The sequence below is a fragment of the Poecilia reticulata genome, chromosome 18 (assembly GCF_904066995.2).
Source record: "Poecilia reticulata chromosome 18, P_reticulata-male-v2, whole genome shotgun sequence".
NCBI lineage: Eukaryota > Metazoa > Chordata > Actinopteri > Cyprinodontiformes > Poeciliidae > Poecilia > Poecilia reticulata.
The window spans coordinates 21,480,411-21,500,323 of NC_088847.1; the positions used below are offsets into that span (position 1 = coordinate 21,480,411).

The following is a 19,913-nucleotide window of genomic DNA, read 5'->3' on the forward strand; positions in this document are numbered from 1 at the left end:
TATACTGTTTGAAAGCAGAAGAAGGAGGAATATATACGCATTGGCTGCCTGTCAAAAATATGCTTCTGTCCCACAGGGCAACCAGCTTACAGCGTCCCACTGATCCTTCCTTATCTTGAGTCGCTGCCAAGTAAAATTTTCCAAAGACAACAAATGATTAAGTTGAAGAATAATAACACTTTCTGAACGATATCCAAATCCCGTCTGTAGAATAATGAATAAAAAGGCAGTAGTATATATTTTCCAGGCACATGGTGTCATTTTATAGCACAAATAATATGCCTGAACTCTTCCCGAGTTAAAACATTAGCATTGTTGTTTCTAAATGAATATAAACTTGTTTTCTTTGCATTATTTGAGGTCTGACAGCTCTGCATCTTTTTCCTTATTTTGACCATTTCTCATCTTCTGCTAATAGAAAATCTTTGCTTGGACTTTCACAGACATGTTGTCAGTAGTTCATAGAATAAAAGAACAACGTTCATGTTGCTCAAACATAAACCTATAAAAAGTACAAATGAAAGAAAGTCATCATTTTGCAGTGGTCCGTTAACGTTTTCCACAGCTGTATGCCAAACATTACTTCCACTTTGTGAGTTCAATAAGTAAGAATGTTTTAACAACAGATGTAATCTATTAAAAAAAGAGGTAAAAGTCATATTACGTTTCATCTTACACTATAATATAGAAAACATATGTACAAATAAGCAAAAGCGTGCAAAAATGTTGTAAAATAGCATTTTTTACCCATAGTACTAACAGAACACAGAAGGTTGTACAGATTTTACAGTAATAAGCTTTTATTTTTTGTTTTAAAGGCAGTGGTAACCATCATTTCCAGGTTCATCTCTGCTGCTCCAGAGCCAAACACTGTTTTCATACTGGAGCAGAAAACATCGAATGTATAACCTCCATAGTAAAAGATTAATGAGACTGAATCCAGCTGCAGAGAGACATGAAGATAAACTAAAAAATAAAGACGATCAATACATAAAAAAGCCTGAACCTGTCCTGTAATATTTATCATCTTGTTTTTCCGTCATAACTTCCCCAGAGGTAAAACCTTTCGCCCTCCTGCTAATAAACATTTACCCCCCATGTGTTCTTCACTCAGATCAAACTATCAAACAATCATTTGAAATTAACTCCTGAATCAGAACTAATAAAATCAGCAGCCAAATGGCAGGAAGTGACACGTCAATAAAAACATGGAGGACGTTTTCATCTGTTGTGACATCTTTAATTAAGATCCATTATTTCAGTGAACTGTGCTCACTCATGCAAACCGCAGAAAACAACTTTTCATTCTTACAGGCTGTTCAGCAGCACACACACACACACACACACACATGCACACACACACACACACACACGCACACACACACACACTCAGAGTCATTGTCCTGCTCTGAGCTTTCAGCACATTTTACGCATAAACTTTTACAAGCATTTTGATGACATTCTCTTTGAACGTAGTAAATAAAACAGGCCGTTGTTGTTTTACTGTGATCTGCTTCTGTATATCTGGAATAACAGGAAGCATCAAGTTTCATGTCCAATGATCGTTGGAGCCTCACAGGGTGCAGAGACCATCAGTGTAATGGCGCTCTGCTGTGGCTCCATGCACCATTTTGTGGGGCTGTTATGTAAATCCTGCAGGCTATTACTGTTGATGCTGGAGACGTTTTTTACACAATAATTGCCTCTGCTGTGTCTAAATACCGTCTTCTGTGTCTGTGAGTGAAGGATTATTAAAAGTTATAACCAGTAATAAGCTGTCAAGATGTAGGCGTGTGTATATTTTACCTCTGTTTGCATGAATTTTTTTTTCCAGTTTGGACGTGAATGTGAGCGTCAGCGTCTTAGTTTTTGTTCAGTTTCTCTTGCATTTCGTCCCAGAGAAACCGACATGGACTGAATCCTACAAACGGGAATCTGAACAGCCGTAATTTTTCTGCTTTACTATCACTAAGGTCCTCCGTCTCAAAGAATCCAGCAGAAAACTGAAATCTGCTTTTTCACAGCAGGAACCTTTTCCAGGAACCAGAGTTACTTTTTTTATTTTTCTACCTATTTCCTGTTATCACCGCGGGAAACGGAGCCGAATCAGAAGACCAGCGTGGGAAACGGGCCTGGCTGGGAGGCAATGCATCCTGGATTCATTCTTACATAACATTAGAGAACTAAGACGCTCTCTGAGTTTAAACTTTGAGACTCTCCCTTTTATTTTTAGTTAATGTTACCCGGCAACCTTGGATGGGATGCAGGTAATTTTGTGGTAATTTTGTCCTCTCAGTGTGATACAGAAAAGATGAGACACCTGTTGAGCTTCCATTAGCATCTAACAGGAAGGTTTATTCTTCTTCTGTGAAATGAACATTTATAATACGATATGCAATACTTCAGGTGTCACTTAGTAACTGTAATAAACAGCCCTGAGGTTCAACACATGACAAATAGCCATAATATCCCTTTAAATCGAACACAAATTCTTTTAGCATGCTCCATTAAACATTTTTCCAAATGACAAAATCTATCCAAATTTTGGACGCTAGCTTTTATTTGAGCTTTCTTCCTGATCAGAATACGAACGGATGCTTCCAAAACCATTCGAATAACACATTTCCGATCCCAAATTTTAAAAATAAACTGGAAAACGTCTCTTAAGTTTTACAAATTTGAGTAACTCATCTTAAAATCCAATATGGATTTGGTGCTGCTGGTTTTACACGCATAATGTTCTGAAAAGGTTTGTGATTAGCTTGAGTTGCTACCAGTTCATCCTGTTCTTATCGCTGAACAGAACAGAATCAGGAACAAACCAGAAATAAGTTTTAGAATTTGATCTTTGAGGGACAAAATGTCTGTCATATGATTTTCAGGTCCCAGTTTGACCATAATGGCTCTAAGAGCACAGAGCAATCTTTTCTCTACTTGGAAGTAAATGTTTATCCAAAGAAGTAATATTTGCTTTCAGACTAAGGATGTAAATGTGTAAATCTTTTGTTTGAGCTCCTCTTTCAACATGAAATACAATAAAAATCTAACTTTTTCTGAATGCCTCAGTGAGGATTTCCATGTATAAAATCGTCTTCACACATCTAAACGCCGTATTTGTGATGTAAATGGTGCAGAAATAATTGCTCCCTTACGTGCTTCAAATAGTTTTATCTACCAGCTGATTGTAATTGAAAGCAAGCATTTCGTTGGGAGAGGAGGTTTAAAATTTAATTCCTGCACTTTATTGTGCAACGACGTGTGATGCCATTTTAATTTCCCTCTGTATCTTTCAATTCGGCTCGCTGTGAGTTTTCCTCCGTTCTGTCACCTTTGCCCCGACGCGGGCGCTCGTCCCACCGAGCTCATGAGCGTCTGCGCTCATCCAAGAGGAGGCGAGGCTCTTCCTGCCAGCGATGAGGTCCCGATTCGGGGCTCAGGTGGTTCCGGATCGTCGGAAGAAAACATGAAAGTCGAATGCTTCCGCTCTCCCCTTTGTTGATCTAGTTCAATCTCGCTTTAGTCTGTAATCCCATCATCTTCCTCTCCGTGCACACGCGCTGCGGCTCGACACGCTGGCTGCTGCGTCAATCTGTCTGAAAGCTGAACCTGAGCTCTTCGCCTCGGAGCTCTTTGCTTCCTCGCACCTCAGGCAGAAGCTACGTCCAAATGAAACCGTCGGTTTCAGGTGAGGTTTGGTTTAAATTCACGTCTTGTTTGTTTTTTGTGCTTCCGTTTGGATCTCAACTGCTTTTAAAATCAACCCAAGCACTAAAAAAAAACACTCAGCTGTATTTTGGTGAGGGCTGCCCAGTGGTGCAGTTGGTAGAGCTGCTGCCTTGCAGCAAGAAGGTTCTGGGTTCAATTCCCGGCCCGGGTCTTTCTGCATGGAGTTTGCATGTTCTCCCTGTGCATGTGTGGGTTTTCTCTGGGTACTCCGGTTTCCTCCCACAGTCCAAAAACATGACTGTCAGGTTAATTGGCCTCTCCAAATTGTCCCTAGGTGTGAGTGTGTGTCTGCATGGTTGTTTGTCCTGTGTGTCTCTGTGTTGCCCTGCGACAGACTGGCGACCTGTCCAGGGTGTACCACGCCTGGTATGCTAGCTGGAGATGGGCACCAGCAACCCTCCCGACCCCACCAAGGGACAATGGATGGATGTATTTTGGTGTCTAAAAAATAAGCAGTTTCAAAAACCTTACAAATATTAAGTCACACAGCCTTGTTACTGTTGAGAATAAATAATTCTGTGTTTTTCTTCTGTCTCTTTTAGCTAGTTGCAAAGCTAAAGCTAAAGAAAATGAGATGATAGGGAATGCCCTCTTTAGGGCGTAGCTTAGACAGAGGCTAACAAAGAGGATGGAAAACTTTTGTTTGCTGCCATTTTGTCTGTTGGCTCCTAAAGGTAGCATGTCAGAATGGACCAGCTGTATTTTGGTATCAATAATTCATGAATTCAACTCACTGACTCTTCTTCAACCTCATACATCAAGAACTTAGCATGGAGAAAGGATAATTCTCCACATTACCTGGCTACACAAGCATAATCCAGCATGTTTGGTCAGCTGGTTTTACGCGCTGTACAATGGCTGCTGGATAAAAAGTAACACAAATATTTTGTTGCTCACTTACCATCCAGAAACCACTTGCTGCATTCATGTTGGCTGTGCAGGAGACGCCTCTAATGCTTATCAAAGATGTACGGTTGTATAACTTTACATCTGTTTGCAGCCATTTTCACGTTGAGTTGGGATGCGAGGCCAACTGCAGCTTACTTGAATTTAAAGTGACAGAGTCCCTCTAAAGCAGAACGGACCAGACTAAAGTCTCATCATCTAGGAATGGTTTTGTCCCAAAAAAAAAAAATGTTTTGTATCGCCCATATACCTATCCTTACCACAATACATCGACTTTAAAACTGCACCAATTACCCTTTGAGGAGAGTTTCGTCTCCCCTGCAGATTAAAAATATGGTGAAATAATATTTTTGTTAGAAAATGGAAGCAGAAAAGCTGCCTGGACTCAGAGGGTTCAGGTCACAGCAGTGAGTCGCTTTCTAAGCGTTTTCCTTCGGGGACCGACTCAGAGCAACATTTGGATTCTTACACGACGCAGCCCGGGTAGCAGAGCCACGCCGGCGCTGTTCCCACGACAATAAAACACCTTTTCTGCATCCAAACAGGCTGCTGCTTGGAAGGGAAATCTCCTGTGTGTAAACGCATAACGATGCTGTTTTGCTTCGCTGATCCCCTTTCACTTTTTTAGACTTTTACAGCGACGTTAAGCAGAAACGGCTGACAGCGAGAAACACCAGATCTCAGCAGGTTCCCTGAAACGACGGGGCGTTTCAGCAGCTATTTATGTCTGGAATCGTATTATTTTCTTAGAAAATGTACGAAAATGTGATTTATTTTAAAGACGGCAACAACAATAAATGCTAGTAATGACGTTGTCTTCCCAACTGCTTAGTAATTTAAATTAAAACTGACTGAAATCTGTTACTTTTGAGCTTGAATTTAAATGAATACAATCAAAATAAATTGAGATAAACTGTTAAATGCAAGTTATTTGCTTTTAGTGCGACAATAAGCTGATTGTTGTAAACGGGTCACACTTAAAGAAATCAGATTTGAAGCAAATTCAGTTAGACTGAACTGAACAAGCATAATTTAACTGAACTGAAAGCAAAGTGAATCAAATAAAAGAACTGATCAAATCAAATGGATTCAATCTGGTTGAACTGAACTGAACCGAAGTTAGTTAAACCTGACTGAATCTAATTCAATTCAACTGAAAAGAACTGAATCAATCTGAACCATGAACTGAAGTTATTTCAGTGCAACTGAATTTAATTGAACTAAACTGAAAAAAATAAATGGAACCAGATTGAATTGAGTTGAAGTGAAATAAATAAAGCAGAACTTCAGAAAACGGATCCAAACTAAGCAGATTTAAATCAAAATGAACAAATTTAGTGAGTTGAAGCTTAAATTGAATCATTTGGAGTCGTGCGTAACGTCACTGAACCGAATCAAATATTTTTGATGAAGCAGAAATGAACTGAATTCACAAATTAACTCAATTCATTCAAAACAAACTGGGCTGAATAAAAGTTAATAGAAGAATGATTTATTTAAGTCTAACTGAGCAGAAATGAACTGAACTAAAACTAATTCAGTTCAATCCAAGTCAATTCAACACCCTTCTGTTAAACTGAACATTCATTCAGTTCAGTTCAATTATTTCAGTTCAGTTTTCCTGAAAAGTAAAAGATTTGTTTCTATCTGCTGTTTTAAGCTGTTTAAATATTTTAAGATCATGTATTTTTTTTCTCCTAATAAAGGAAAAAAATCCTAAATTAGTTGTTTGAAGGTGAATCCAGACTAAATTATTATTTCTCTGTTCTTTCTCGTGGAAATTATTCAGCAGCAGAAGAATAATTTATCTCCAAATAAAACCTTCATAGAAAGCAAACGACTGAATAAACCATAAACACAACAAAATAAAATATGTTTTAGCATAAAAAATGGTTTTTATTAGTGGAAAACCTGGTTATTGGTGGAACTAATGATCAGAAATGAAGTTAATTTAGCAGGGAAGAGGTTATTCCTCAGTTTCTATCAGGATTAATTATCATAATCATTAATTTTAAAGCGTCTTTTTAGCTTTAACACTGAACCGCATGGAGGAGATGGAGCTGTTTAAATGCGTTTTACTCGACCTGTGAAGAGGATTTAGATGCAGGTTTGGGTAAATGGAATCAGAAATTTCCCTTCAAATCTGGTCAAATGTGTTTAGGGGAGACGAACGAGGGGCATCTTTAACCATTTCCCTGCTTTCCCGACTGCGGCAGCCCAAAAAGACGACGCGTCTCGTTTGATCACCGAGAAAATCCTCTGGTGTCAAACTTCCCCCGACTTCAAACTTAAAAAAATAAAAAAATAAAAAGGAGAAGAAGAAAATCCTTAAATCAAAGAGCATCTTGGAGTGAGGAAAAGAGCAGCACAACCCTTAAAAATAGCAGAATCAAAATACCATCCGTCATCTTTTTTTCCCCTCCGAGAAACAAGGAGAACAAAGACGGGAGATGAAAGTGCGGCCAGCGTTTCCTCTTGGTGCAGCAGGTGGGAGGTAAACCGAAGGCCGGCTGGACGTTTTCCTGCTTCCTCCCAGCAGCAGATTAGACCCGCAGCCTCCAAAGTGGGACACGAGTGTCCTTGGATGTTCCTCCTTTTTAACTCCGCTTGATGTTATCATCCCTGACTCGGCCTAAGTACGGCTTAATACTTCGTCCAGTAGCAATTTCAGCCTTGAGAAAGCGGCTGCGGTGAAGTAATGGAGCCTCATTGTTTGCTGCGGCTTCAATGGCGGCTTTGATGCTCAAAAATCTGCACAATAATTTGCTTTTCTTTATTTATTTTTTTAGATATCTGGACAATGTATTTCCAAGGGCACAGAGCTGATGGTGTTTGTTATTTGAGGGCAAGATAAGCACCTGGAAACAAAGGTGAATGGTTTTATAACGTTTCATTAGACGGGATTGCTCAGCCAAGGTTATATAAGGCTAACGATTAGCATTCAGACGGCAGCGTCTTTAATTGAAGTGGTCAGCAACACATTTGTTCAGCAACACATTGGTATGCATCTGATATGATGAAGGTGTTTGACCCGTGTGTGTGTGTGTGTGTCTGAATGTGAATGCGTGTGTGGATGCGTGTGTGTGTGTGTGTGTGTGTGTTTGTGTGTGTGTGCACACATCCCCCAAAAAAAGACTTTCAAAACAAGAAGGAAAAAAAGGAAAAACATGCAACAAAAATACCTTCGTCTCGAGGCTTGTTCATTGAAGATTCATCAGTTTTTTTTGTGAGCGGACCTAGGGTTAAGAAAAAAAGGGGGGAAAAAGAGAAAAGAGAAAATTTCAAAAAAGATTACTGGCAAAAACCGATAAAAAAAAAAATAAGAATATCAAAAAAAGAAAAGAAGCAAGAGTGAAAAAAAGGACAAATCAGTTCAAGAGTTCATGTTTGCTTATTGTTTTTTTTTTCTTTCTTTAAAAAGAGCACAAAAACAAAAAAAGAAGGCATCACAGACACAGATTTATCACAAGAAAAGACACAAGATCAAAGAAGAAATCGGCTGCCATGTTTGTTTGGTTTTATTTTAAACCCTGTTTGCTCTGTTGGTGAAACCTCTGGACTGGGTGGTAAGTGGGGTTTGAAGAACAGGACCCAAAAACGAACTGACCTCTAAAAAATGTGTAAATAATAAAAAAAAATGAAAAATAAAAACCCTGAGGAAGAACGGCAGGTTTGGGTCCTGATGCTCAAACGGATCAGAACACGGTTTCTTATGGTGACTGAGTGAGAAAAACACACCGGAGACAGAGACAGATTTAATAGGGCCACACGGAGCCTGTAACGGTAAACAGCATGTTAAACATGTTCCTGGTGAAACAGAAAACAGGTGCTTTGGTTTGGGGTTTTTTATCATGTGTGAGATATTCAGTGTTTATTCCTCAGGCGGGAAAATAATTACACGGCGCAACAGCAGCGGCTCGTCGGCCCGAAATGACAAGCGAGCGTCAGGCTGATTGCAGAGAGGATTCTGGGTAATGGGGGAGCGCGGCCTGACCCCCCGTCTGCCCACAGGCTGTATTTTTACTAAATTAAAAGAGTGGCATGAAGAAAAGTGGAGAAGAGAAACGACCTCCTCTTTTATTTCCTCCATCGGTGTAAACAAACATGATGGAGTGGATTTTCTTTCTCGTCTTTCTCTTTTTTTTGACCAACAGTTGAGTAAACGTGTGAAATGTTAAAAACGGTTTTCCATCTGACATTTGCTCACTGAAGATGCTCTCCAGATCATCCTGCACAACTTAACTCCTCACATTCTGGATGCTTCTCGTGAAAATAGTTCGACCTTTTCTCACCTTAAAACAACACAATTCAAGGAACTTTGTTGGGATTTAAAGTGAAAGTCGACGTGAAAACTTCTCAACAATTCTGGTTTTCAGTGGCAAATGTTGAAAAAAATGCATAAGAAGACACAGCAAACGTGTAGAAGACGATAAAACTTTCTAATCTGCATTCAAAAGATGTTTGGAGGAAAAGAAATGATCCTCTTCACCCCAGAAACATCACCAGCTCCGGTGAGCATGGTAGTGGCAGTGTCATGCTTTGTAGAAGCTTCTGTTTACCAAGAACAAGGAAACTGGTCACAGTTTGAAGATGGAGCTACAGGAAAGGAAAACTGTAAAATATTTGGGTTTCCAGAAGAACAACGACCTTAAACATGCAGCTGGATCTACAAAGTGTTCAGAATTAATAATATTCTGGTTTTAGAAAGGCCTAGTCAAAGTTCTGACCTGAATTCAATTGAGAATCTGCAGTAAGACGTGAAAACTGTCGTTTCCAGATCTGTCCAATCAGATTCAGCAGCCAAAAATCTCATTCCTGATGCAGAAAAACTGGCAGAGATGTTTCCCAAAGAAAATCAGGAGTGAAAGATGCTTCATTATTTATTACTTACTTGATTTTTTTAAGTAAAAAAAAAAACCTATTATATTCTTTTCACATCAATTTCCTATTTAATTGGTCCATCACTGAAAATCCCAGTGAAAAGCACAAAAACTCTGGTAGCAACGTAATAAAATGTAGATATTTTGAAGGCGTTTGAATAACTTTCCAAGATAAAACATCGACAGTCTTTGTTTTCATTCTATAAATGGAAACTCTGCGAACATAATAATACGATTTTATAATGATCTGCTGTTCAACAATGAAACAGCTCAGCCTGGAACATTTAATATTCACTAAAACACATTAAAATATCTGATGTTTGTCTGAACTCAGCTGGAAACCTCTGATGAAGGAAGTCGGAGTTTTTTAGTTGGTTTGACTCTTTAAATATAGACCAGCTGGACGGGACTCGGTAATTTTTTCTACTTTTTGGTATTTTTGTGCTGCCACAGCAGTTAAACCAAAGCTTCCCCAATTATGGACATAAAATAAACTCATAAGATCCAAATAATGTTTCTAATTTTTAAATAAAACAGCTTGCTGCGTTTAACCTTTACAGACCTTTACGTTGTAAAAATGACCTGATATTTAAGTCAGAACTATTTCCTCTGAAAGTTTGATTCTTCAGAAATGACAGAAAACTCTGGTGTAAATGTGCAGACACTCTGCTGGGTTGATGCATTGATCTCATTAAAAATATATTAAAATAAATTTCACCAGCTACCAGAATTAAGCTCCATTTTTTGTAATAACTGTCACAAAACGACAGGCTGACATTTCAGCATGAATCATATTAAAATACAGGATTACATTCAGATGAGGCAAAACTGGGAAAATTCCTCATTTATCTGGATGGTTTCTGCCTTTTGTGTTTCTCTTAATTAGATTTCCCAAGAACAAAAGTGTAAAACTGAGATGAATTTATTAATTCATCTGTTTAGTGTCAGGAAAATTTGTCAGATTTGGAAAAACTTCAGGCAGGTTTCCTTCATAAAATCTTACAGAAACATATTTTTATGCCAGCGCCGAGTCCAAATGTGAATTTTACACTGAATGGCAATTTCTTGAATCGGACGTTTCTCAAAAGCAAAACAGATTTGTTTTGGTACTCAAAACTCTGAGAAAGAATACAAATAAAATAAATGTGCGTTTATCTGCAGTCAGAGTTTTATTTTCTTAACTCAAGGATATCCTGGCACAACACAAGATGTTCCAGGAAGTTTGTACATTATGATTTGGCCAAATTGCTTCTCTTAAAACGTCTTGAATCAGGATTTTTCTGCTTTTTTTTCCTCTCAGTAATGGTCACAAAAAGTCCCTTTGTTGCCATTCATCCTGCAGCGGGGCGCCAACGCTCACCTTCCACCCAATCACATTTAATTTCAGCAGAACCAAAGTGGAGCGCTGCGTCGCGCCTGATAAGTTGGACTGCAGACGGTTTTCTGAGTGGCTTCGGCCGAACGCATTAAAACATGCAGCAGCGAAAACGCAGCCAGGAAGTTAATTCACGAGGAGTTTAAATCTGACGAGGAGAACGAGTCGCGGCGTTTCCTGCACAAACTGAGCGCATTAGAAGCTCATTCTGCTCTCTGTTGCTTATTTTAGAGGGACTTTTCTGAATCAAGGTGTTTTCTGGAGTTTCAGGGGAAAAAGAGATCAGGAGGAGGATGATGATGAGGAAGGAGATTGTTTGGTTTAAAGTCTGGATGCGGATTAGAGGCGAAGAAAAAAAAATTTCTCCTCTAGAGAATCGTAATTCGTGGTCTTGGGAATTCAGAATCGATTCAAAATGCTTTAAAATTATTGCATTTTGAATAATATAATGATGTTTTTTATATAGGAAAAGCCAGGCAGCCAAGTCAAGCTAGTGCTGATCATTTGAGTTACAGACTTAAACCCAAAACTAATTCTGTTTAAATATAAACTGATGAAATCTGAAACTTTATAGAATCGTTTTAAATATTCTTTACACTGTTTTTTTTTCTCTTGTCAGCATCTATGAAACGCTCGACATGTAATTCATTTCTGGATCAAATCGTGACATAAAGACACTGAAAGGTTTTCTTCTCCACCGTGGATCAGCGTGTCGACGTTTCATACCAAACGCACATCAAAAGTAGAGCTGGAGGTCAACAGGAACATAAAAAATATGGCACAGCTTTATTTATATTTTCATAATTTGTTGCTGTGCTGGGATTAAACAAAACATTTCCTTACAAAATACAGAAGCGGGGAAATTTGATCTTTTAAGTTCCCTTGCAATAAATTAGCAAATACAAACTGGTTCTTGTTTTTTGTATGCAGTCACAGTAACAAGAAATGTCAATTTAAAATTGCACATATGTACACTTTTACAGATCTCGAGTCAAAACACATTTTATTTCTTAACTCTCTTGTGCAGAAAACTGGTTAAAATGCATCTATTATCTGCATGTTCATGTTAGTTTGTGTAAAATGGAGATGAGACTGAACATTTATTAGCTACTCAGACTAAGAGACACAACAAAAACTGTTTGATTGTGATATCACCCCGTGAAAATAACCGAAAAAAGCCAAAATAGTTCTTTATTTTTTTCTTAAAAACGTTTTTGTCATGTTTTAGTTGTGGATTAAGGATGAAAATCCCACGTTTGATCGGCTCTCGTCCATTATTTTACAAATCTCCAAAACAAAAACTCACAAATGAAATATTAACAAACATAGAAAAACCTTACAAAAACATTATATTGAAGCAGAAAAACTTTCAGTATTCAAGATGTTGCATAAACTGACCACTAAATATCGCGAGAGAACGCAAAAGGAGAAAAATCCCCCATGTCCACTAGGGGGCTCTGTTGAAATGAAACATTTTAGGTTTAAAAATAAACAGTAAAAATGTCTAAAAACCTGTAACTATTAATCCATGGCTGTTTCCCAGGTGTAAACATGACAGGGGATCATTTATTTAAGTCACTGGATATTATGGAAAGTAAAATAGACCTGAAAAACTCTGATGAAGAACCGAAGACGTGTGGATTCTTGAGAACCCGTTCAGAAATCAAAGTAACGAAACTGGAAGAAACATAAATAAGCTTTAAATGTCGACAAAAGATAAAACGATACTTACGATGTTTCAGGTACTGAAACAGTTTGTGCTACAAAATGTAGCCCATCTACATAAAAACTAAAAAAATCAACTTTATTTCATCAGAAATTGAACTTATAGAAAACCTGTGAAGGAGTAAAAGTGAAAACCTGATGATATTCAGGGTTTTGCAAAGATTTCTCTCTCTGTAGGACCAAAACCTGGAGAAACGTTCCTGGTTTCCCTTCCAGCAAAACCAGAACCAGGATTGGTTTTATTGACCAAGACAACAAATTAGACTTTGGGTTTCAAGCATTCACACCATGTACATATATAAACTGTAGAGGAAGTACAAAACGGATCAAAATAAATTAATAAAAACTGACGAGGCGAGAACTTCAGCGGACATAATTTAAGAAAAGTACGGACAACTTTTAAAACTCTTAAAAAAGTTGGATTAGAGTTTGAGCTTCAGGTCTTTAGTTTTTTTTTTTACTTTTTTGTCAAACAACATAATGAAAGCAGCAATTATCACTGGAGAAAATGGAAGCAGAAGCCAATAACAGAGGTAACCGTCTCAACCGTCTTTGTGTTTTATTGATGTGCATCAAAAGCTTTTTGTCAAAAAAAATCCGTAAAGGTCTGAAAAGGTTTGAATATCGAAGTGACTCTGAAATAACTGCAGAAACTCGTTTTTATTTCTTCTCTTTCTCACGTGAGGCGACGACATCGGGAAAGTAGAAATCAAGGAGTCATTACCGAAAAGAAACAAGGTGGGGAAAAGAAAGCAAAGCTTGATTGACGGCCTCTGCAACGAGCGGGCGAGGCGGTTCGAATCAAGCCGTGGGGGGGAAAAATAGCTTTTTGTTTTCTTGACATTTTTAAAAATCTTTCATCCAATCAAAGCTGTGATGAGCAGTTTCCTCAAGCCCCCCCAGGAGCCCCGTAATCGGCTTTCCACACCGCAGCGACCTGCAGACGCCAGAAATATCAGGGCTTGTTATTATAATCGGGACAGAAATGAGCTTTTTCTCGTCTGGTTTAATGAAGGATTAAACGGGGGAGGGAGGGGGGATCCTGCAAAACACGACTTCGCCTTTAACTACCGTGAAAAGCCTAATGAAGACGAGGGACGCGTTTATTTTCTACGACGTTAAGAGAAATTAAAAAACTTCCCATCGTACGTGTTCATCCGTAAAGCGACGGAGGTTCGGACCTGGAACTGATCTTCTTTACACACAACCAACACAAACACTGGGTAAAAAATTAGAAATGAAAAGTTTTTCAAGCATATTAAAGTCACTTTGTTTGTTTTTGACCAACATTTTCTGCAAAAAATGACTGAAAATCAAGGAAAAAATGGAGGCTCCTTGGAGTTTAATGGCTCTTCATAACGTTGAATAAAAATGATACAGAACCAAACAAAGTACTTAATTATAGTTCCAGCAACAAATGCTGTAAATGCATTGTATTCCCACAACAGAAAGACACTAAAAATATTCTTCTAGTTGTATTTTTCTTGTATTTAGGTTGGAAACTATGTTTTCTTTGCCTCATTTTTCACAGAAGAGAAAAGTTTTACGTCTTTCTGTGGTTCATCTTCATAGAAACAATCAAGGAAGTCAATATGTTCACATGCGAGGAAATGTAATGGCTCATTTGAGCAATTTCAGGAGGTCTGACATGATCTATGTGGGTGTAAGATTAAGTCCTGACAGCTTATAACCGAGTGCTGGCCGTGATGGATGACTTTTTTTTTAGAGCTGCAGATGTCATCACATGTCTGCGTGTCACAGAAAACCCCAGAATATCATGTTGGAAATGAAACTTTCTGCTGCAAACGAAACGATTAACTCCAAAAGATCTGAATCTAAATTAGTATGCAAGTGAGAAGAAGCTGAAGACGAACAACAGGGATGAATGAGATGCCGCTCCTCCGAGAATCATTCACCCTTATATGCATTCCTCAATTTCTCAGTGTCGTGCTTTAGATGCTCTCTCTCTGTGTGTGTGTGTGTGTGTGTGTGTGTGTGTGTGTGTGTGTGCGTGCGTGCGTGCGTGCGTGCGTGCGTGCGTGTGTGTGTGTGTTTAATAATGCAAGGCAGTGGGAAGGTGTTCAGACAATGAAGCATGCAGGCAGGCAGGCAGACGTACAACTGCCAATCTTCTGCTTCATTATCACACAGTGCAGCTCCCTCAGCCGCCATAAGCTCTGCATACCCGAGATTTGAGTGAGGATGTCGACGAGCAGCTTGGCTGCACCAGGAGCAGCCGTGACGTCCGTTTTCAGGTGAACGGCAGCTCGAGTCTGACCCGAGGACAGTTCCTACAGGCTCTGTCCTGCTAATAAAGTCTGGCTTTCAAAGACGTAAAGTCTTAGTTTCCTTTTTTTTTTTTAATAACTATGTGAACAATTGTTTAGAATGGCAGAAAACTCTAAAACTTTGACTGGATACAGACGTGTTGATGTTTGATGACCTCCACTATGATTGTTGCAAGAGAAAAAGGAAAATAATAGCGTCTGTTCATGTTGTTGTTATGCTCCTGTTTACCTTTCAACCAGCTAAAATTAACTCAGGAGAAGAAATAACAAACCATCTGACTCTTTTCAGAGTTATAGAAGGTTATTAGCTGTTGCATTTTGGATCTAAAAATAATTTTGGCAGGAAAACCTAATAAAAAGTTAATATTTCGTTTACTGGAGCTATTTATGCCTCTAGTAGGTGTTTACTTTGTTAAATAAAAACTTCTTTCTGAAACAAACTCAAGTTATAAATGTTTAGTGCAGCTAGCTTTAGCTTGTGTTGGAGCTAAAGTTAAATTAAAAATGTTTACAGTTCAAATTTTAGACAGAATTATAGTTTAAAATGTTAACTGAATCACATTTAAGCTACATTACAACTTAGATGTAAAATGTCACAACTTTGCATCAGTTTAAAAGTGGCAACAATGAGCTGTTGATGTTAGCGCTAGCATGCTAATGTTAGCATTAGCAAATTAAGTCGATTAAAAAGCCGTTTGGAGTAGGTTGGCTTCTTGTACGTTGTTTTTATTATGCATAATGACAGTTTTATAACAGTGTAGCAGTGAAGGACAGAGGAGCACAGTTTTAGTTTTAGCTTTTATAATTTAAATGTTTACTAAAACTAACTTTTTGACTAAAAATGGCAATGAGTGATGATTAAAAACATGAAGGCAGGTCCGTTTATATACGATGTATTATGTTTTCTTTTTCTATGATTATATACAAAGAAAATGTAGAACATTTTACCACAAATCCCTCTTATAAACCTATAAAAACATCTAAGCTGCTAAGTGCATCCTAAAAATTTCCGTGCAGGAAAAATGATCCCATCATATCATACAACGCTCCTTCTTATTACATGCTTGTATGAGGACTATAGGGACCTGTTTTTTTCTCCTATGTCCATCTCACTTATTACATAGTGACCTTGCCTGTAGCATTGTTCAGTGAATAATAGGCTTTTGGGGGATTTCGAAGAACAGCAGAAAGAGCGATGGGACTGTCAGGACGCTGCCGGAGCGCAGTAAAATCTGGCAGCCTGGTGGGTCCACCGAGGGACAACGCAGGTACAGAAGGTTATATGAACTCATACGCTGTGATTTATGGCTTTCTGTGTACTCACATCTTGGGGAGAATTATAAAAACACAAGTGCTGTTTTGATTCTGTGTAATTACTATCATTGTCTGAAGAAGAAAACTGCTAACAAGGAAATAACGGCAGTAAATACAGGATTATTACGAAGTACATTCAGAGCCCTCTGCACTGAACCCGACTGAAAACCTGGTTTTTCCATCAAATGTTGATTCCTGATCAATTCCTGAGTTAAAGACTTTCGTATTGTTGTTTCAAAATGATCATGAACTTGTTTTCTTTGATTGCTTGAGGTCTGAAAGCTCTGTATCTTTTTAGTTATTTTGACCGTTTCTCATTTTCTGCTAATTAAAACAAAATTTTTGCTTGGAATTTCAAAGACATATCAGTAGATCATAGAATAAAAGAACAATGTTCATTTTACCCAAATATAAACCTATAAAAAGTAAAATCAGAGAAACTGATCATTTTAAGGGGTCTCTTAATTGTTTCCAGAGTTTTATATACAGTAGGAGCATTTTGGTAATTAAAATACTACTAGAACGTTAATTTCAGTAACTCAGTTCACCAAGTGAAACCCATTAAATATGTAACTACAGGATGTTTTCAAGCCTTTATTTCTGTTAACTGTGAACATTTTCTAATGAAAACATGACATATAACATTAGAATATGACACTAAACTAATGAAAATACATTTTTTTAAACGAAAAGTATGTTTGATTAAAACTTTAGCTTTAAGTGAACTAAAATAGTGCAATTATTTTAGTTCACTTAAAATAAGACAAAACTAACTTAGAAGTAACTTTTCAGCAAGAAATAGGAGCTTATTTTAAATCAATAATTAACTAATATGGATGAAAAAGTACTAGTTCCATATGTCTCCCATGTTATAAGTGAAATAATCAACCAATGCAACAAAAACTTCTTCATCAATATTAAGGAATTGTTGACTTAAAACAAGTTGCTATTTCTTGCTTAAAGGTCATTTGTTGATTAATTTTGTCTTATTTCAGGCGTAATAAGATATTTGCACTAGAAATTAGACCAGGGATGTCCAAACTTTTTGTCACATGGGCCAAAATTGTCAAGTCAAAAGTACTGATGGGCCAAGAAAATAAAAAATAAAAATGAAGCAAATGAAGCAAATGAAGCAAATGAAGCAGGGATTCGATGTTATTCAGTTTAGATCAAAACATTTCAACAGGATTTTGGACGTTTGCTGTATTTAAAGAAATGCATTGATTTGCTTTGTTGAAATTCTAGCTGTATTTACTCAGGTTTCATAAATTAGATTAAAGTTGATCTGGATGCAGAAAAGTCACATTTTTAGTAACAGACATTATAAAAGCCTGGTTACAAAAAGAAAAACTTTGGATTGTTGTAAGAAAATTATGTTGGTTATAATTTTACTTTTATCACAAATAAAAAGTCAAGTTATCAAGTTTGTGCTGGCGGGCCGCACAAGATAAATTCAAGGGCCACAAATGGGCCCCGAGCCACACTTTGGACACCCCTGAACTAGACTAAACATACTTGGTAAGATTCGGCCGAGTAAAGGTTACGATTTTCAGAATCTAATTTTAATTTATTCTAATCTGCTGAGATGAATATGCAGGTTGTTTTCATGAGAAAACTGGCATTATTCAGTTTTTTAGTGTTTTTTGTTTTGGTCCATTCTTGTGTTTACGAGAATCTGGATTCGTTTCCAACGTGACGCAGAAATAAAATATCTATAAACGTCGGATATTCTGAATGATTGTTGACGCGTCCTTGGAGAAAAATCTGAATCTGAACCAGCCAGTCAGTGAGTAAAAGCAGCAAACCGAGTCACATTATGCAGCTTTAAATTTAATGCTGAACGAGAAACGCATAACGAGGCGCTTCGAGTCTGACAAGGTTAAAACGGTGCGGTGCATATTCCCGCGTTTCGTTGTTTTGGTCACAGCTGCAGCTTTTTGATTCAACTTTTCCTTCAAACGGGCTGCAGATTTCCCCTTCGCATTCATCCATTTAAACCAGCCCGCTACTCTTGTCACTTAAAATCACTCATCAGTTTATATAATTTCACAAAAACGACTGCAGGCCTTGACATTTTCAATATTAGACATTATTTCTCTGTCCTTGGCTCTGAACGCAGAGGGGATACAATAAACAGAAAACAGGCTGCAGCGCATGCAGTCATTTACTATGTTGACGTATAAATCACGAAAAGCCCGCGCAAGATGTCTAGTTACTGCACAAAAAGCAAAAAATGTATTCAAATAGCCAGCTCTTTCTGTTATTTATTATTTCCATATTTTCCCTCTCTAACCTCCCATTTTTCTCTTTCTGTCACCTTTCTTCTTTTTTTTTTTTTCCTCTCTTCACGTCTCTGGGAGCCTCGTTCCGAATCTCGAGATAGAAACCTCGAGAAATATCGATCAACGAGTCTATGGGGAGGAAGAGTGTGGCAGGCAGAAAGAAAAGAAAACAACAAAAAGAGAGGAATGGAGGAGGCCAGGAATGAATGGGGTGCTGACACAAGGGTTTCCAACTGGAAAAAACCAGACAGGAACAATAAGACGAAGCAGAAAAATAAAAAAAGAAGAAGCTGCTGTTTGTTCAGATGTGGATTGCTAAAGCCGTCCAGTTTGGCTTCATTAAAGGACATGAAATGTATCCAGAAAAAGAAGGAGCTACGTTACAAAACGACAGGAAATCAAAGCCGGTAATTAAAAACTTTCACCTGAACCGATGACGGGCAGATCCGGTGAATCACGGAGAGAAAACGGAGACATGCGGCGCGTCGGGAGTGACATTTACAGAGCGCCGACGACTGAATGAGCATGAAGGTTACAGCCATTTTCTCCCCTCGTGGCAGCGTGGGCTCCACCGACCAGGCAGCCACGAAAACGCTGCCGGGACAAATATGTGCTTTACAGCTCCGTCGACATGATCCCACAGTTACAGGAGGCAGAAAGCATCTGCCAACGGTGCAGCAATTAGAGCTAAGGGTCGTATGAGACTTCCAGATTGTCTATTAATAATGAATAATGCTGTAAAAACTACAAAAACAAACAATTTAATGCTTCTTAGCTTCTTTAAAATATCCAATAAAAGTTTAACTTTGCATTTTTTCAAGGTGTTTTTCAAAGTTTTTGGACAATAATTTCCTTTTCATGTTTGACTTTGACCAGTCAGATAGAAAAACTGTTTTCTGTTTTGTGTCAAAAAGAATCAAATTAAACTTAAACTTTCCACATTTTGTTTACGAAGACACATTTCTTCAGCTGAATCTATGAAAAACAGCAGCTATTTAGCATCATTAGCTTAATCTTATGCAATGCGTCTTTCTTGTATTTCATTGTGCCAGAATGCACACTTTAAACAAAATTATTCTTCAGCTTCTTCTTCTTTCTGCACATCTAAAAGTGAAGAAGCATGATTCAAAACTCTCAACTAAAAAAAAAACATTTAACAAGCAATTCAATTTCGTCCATCTCAAATGTTGCAGCAGTGACCCAATAACAACGCTGCGCTGTGCAGACGCTCTGTCTGCACTGATGAAAATTCACTCACTGCAGCATTTTGAAGGTTTGGATAAATCAAACCAAACTTTTCTGTTTAATTCAGATCATATTTTTCAGCCTAAATAATCATGAGGTGAGCCTTCAGCATGACTAAAGAAATTCAAAAAACTGTCAACAAAAAAAAGTTAAGTCGTAAAGCGTTACAAAG

General features: G+C 37.9%; 1 protein-coding gene across 3 annotated transcripts in view; it reads right to left on the bottom strand.

Annotated features, from left to right (window-relative positions):
* nlgn2a (neuroligin 2a) overlaps positions 1 to 19,913 on the bottom strand; it is a 249,000-nt gene that overhangs the window by 103,935 nt on the left and 125,152 nt on the right. For 2 of the 3 annotated variants that reach the window (XM_008435578.3, XM_008435579.3), the window contains exon 4: positions 7,815 to 7,868. The exons of the other annotated variant lie outside the window; for it this stretch is intronic. In XM_008435578.3, the coding sequence (XP_008433800.1) occupies positions 7,815 to 7,868 (54 nt within the window). The remainder of the gene's footprint in view (positions 1 to 7,814; positions 7,869 to 19,913) is intronic. 3 annotated transcript variants of the gene reach the window in all.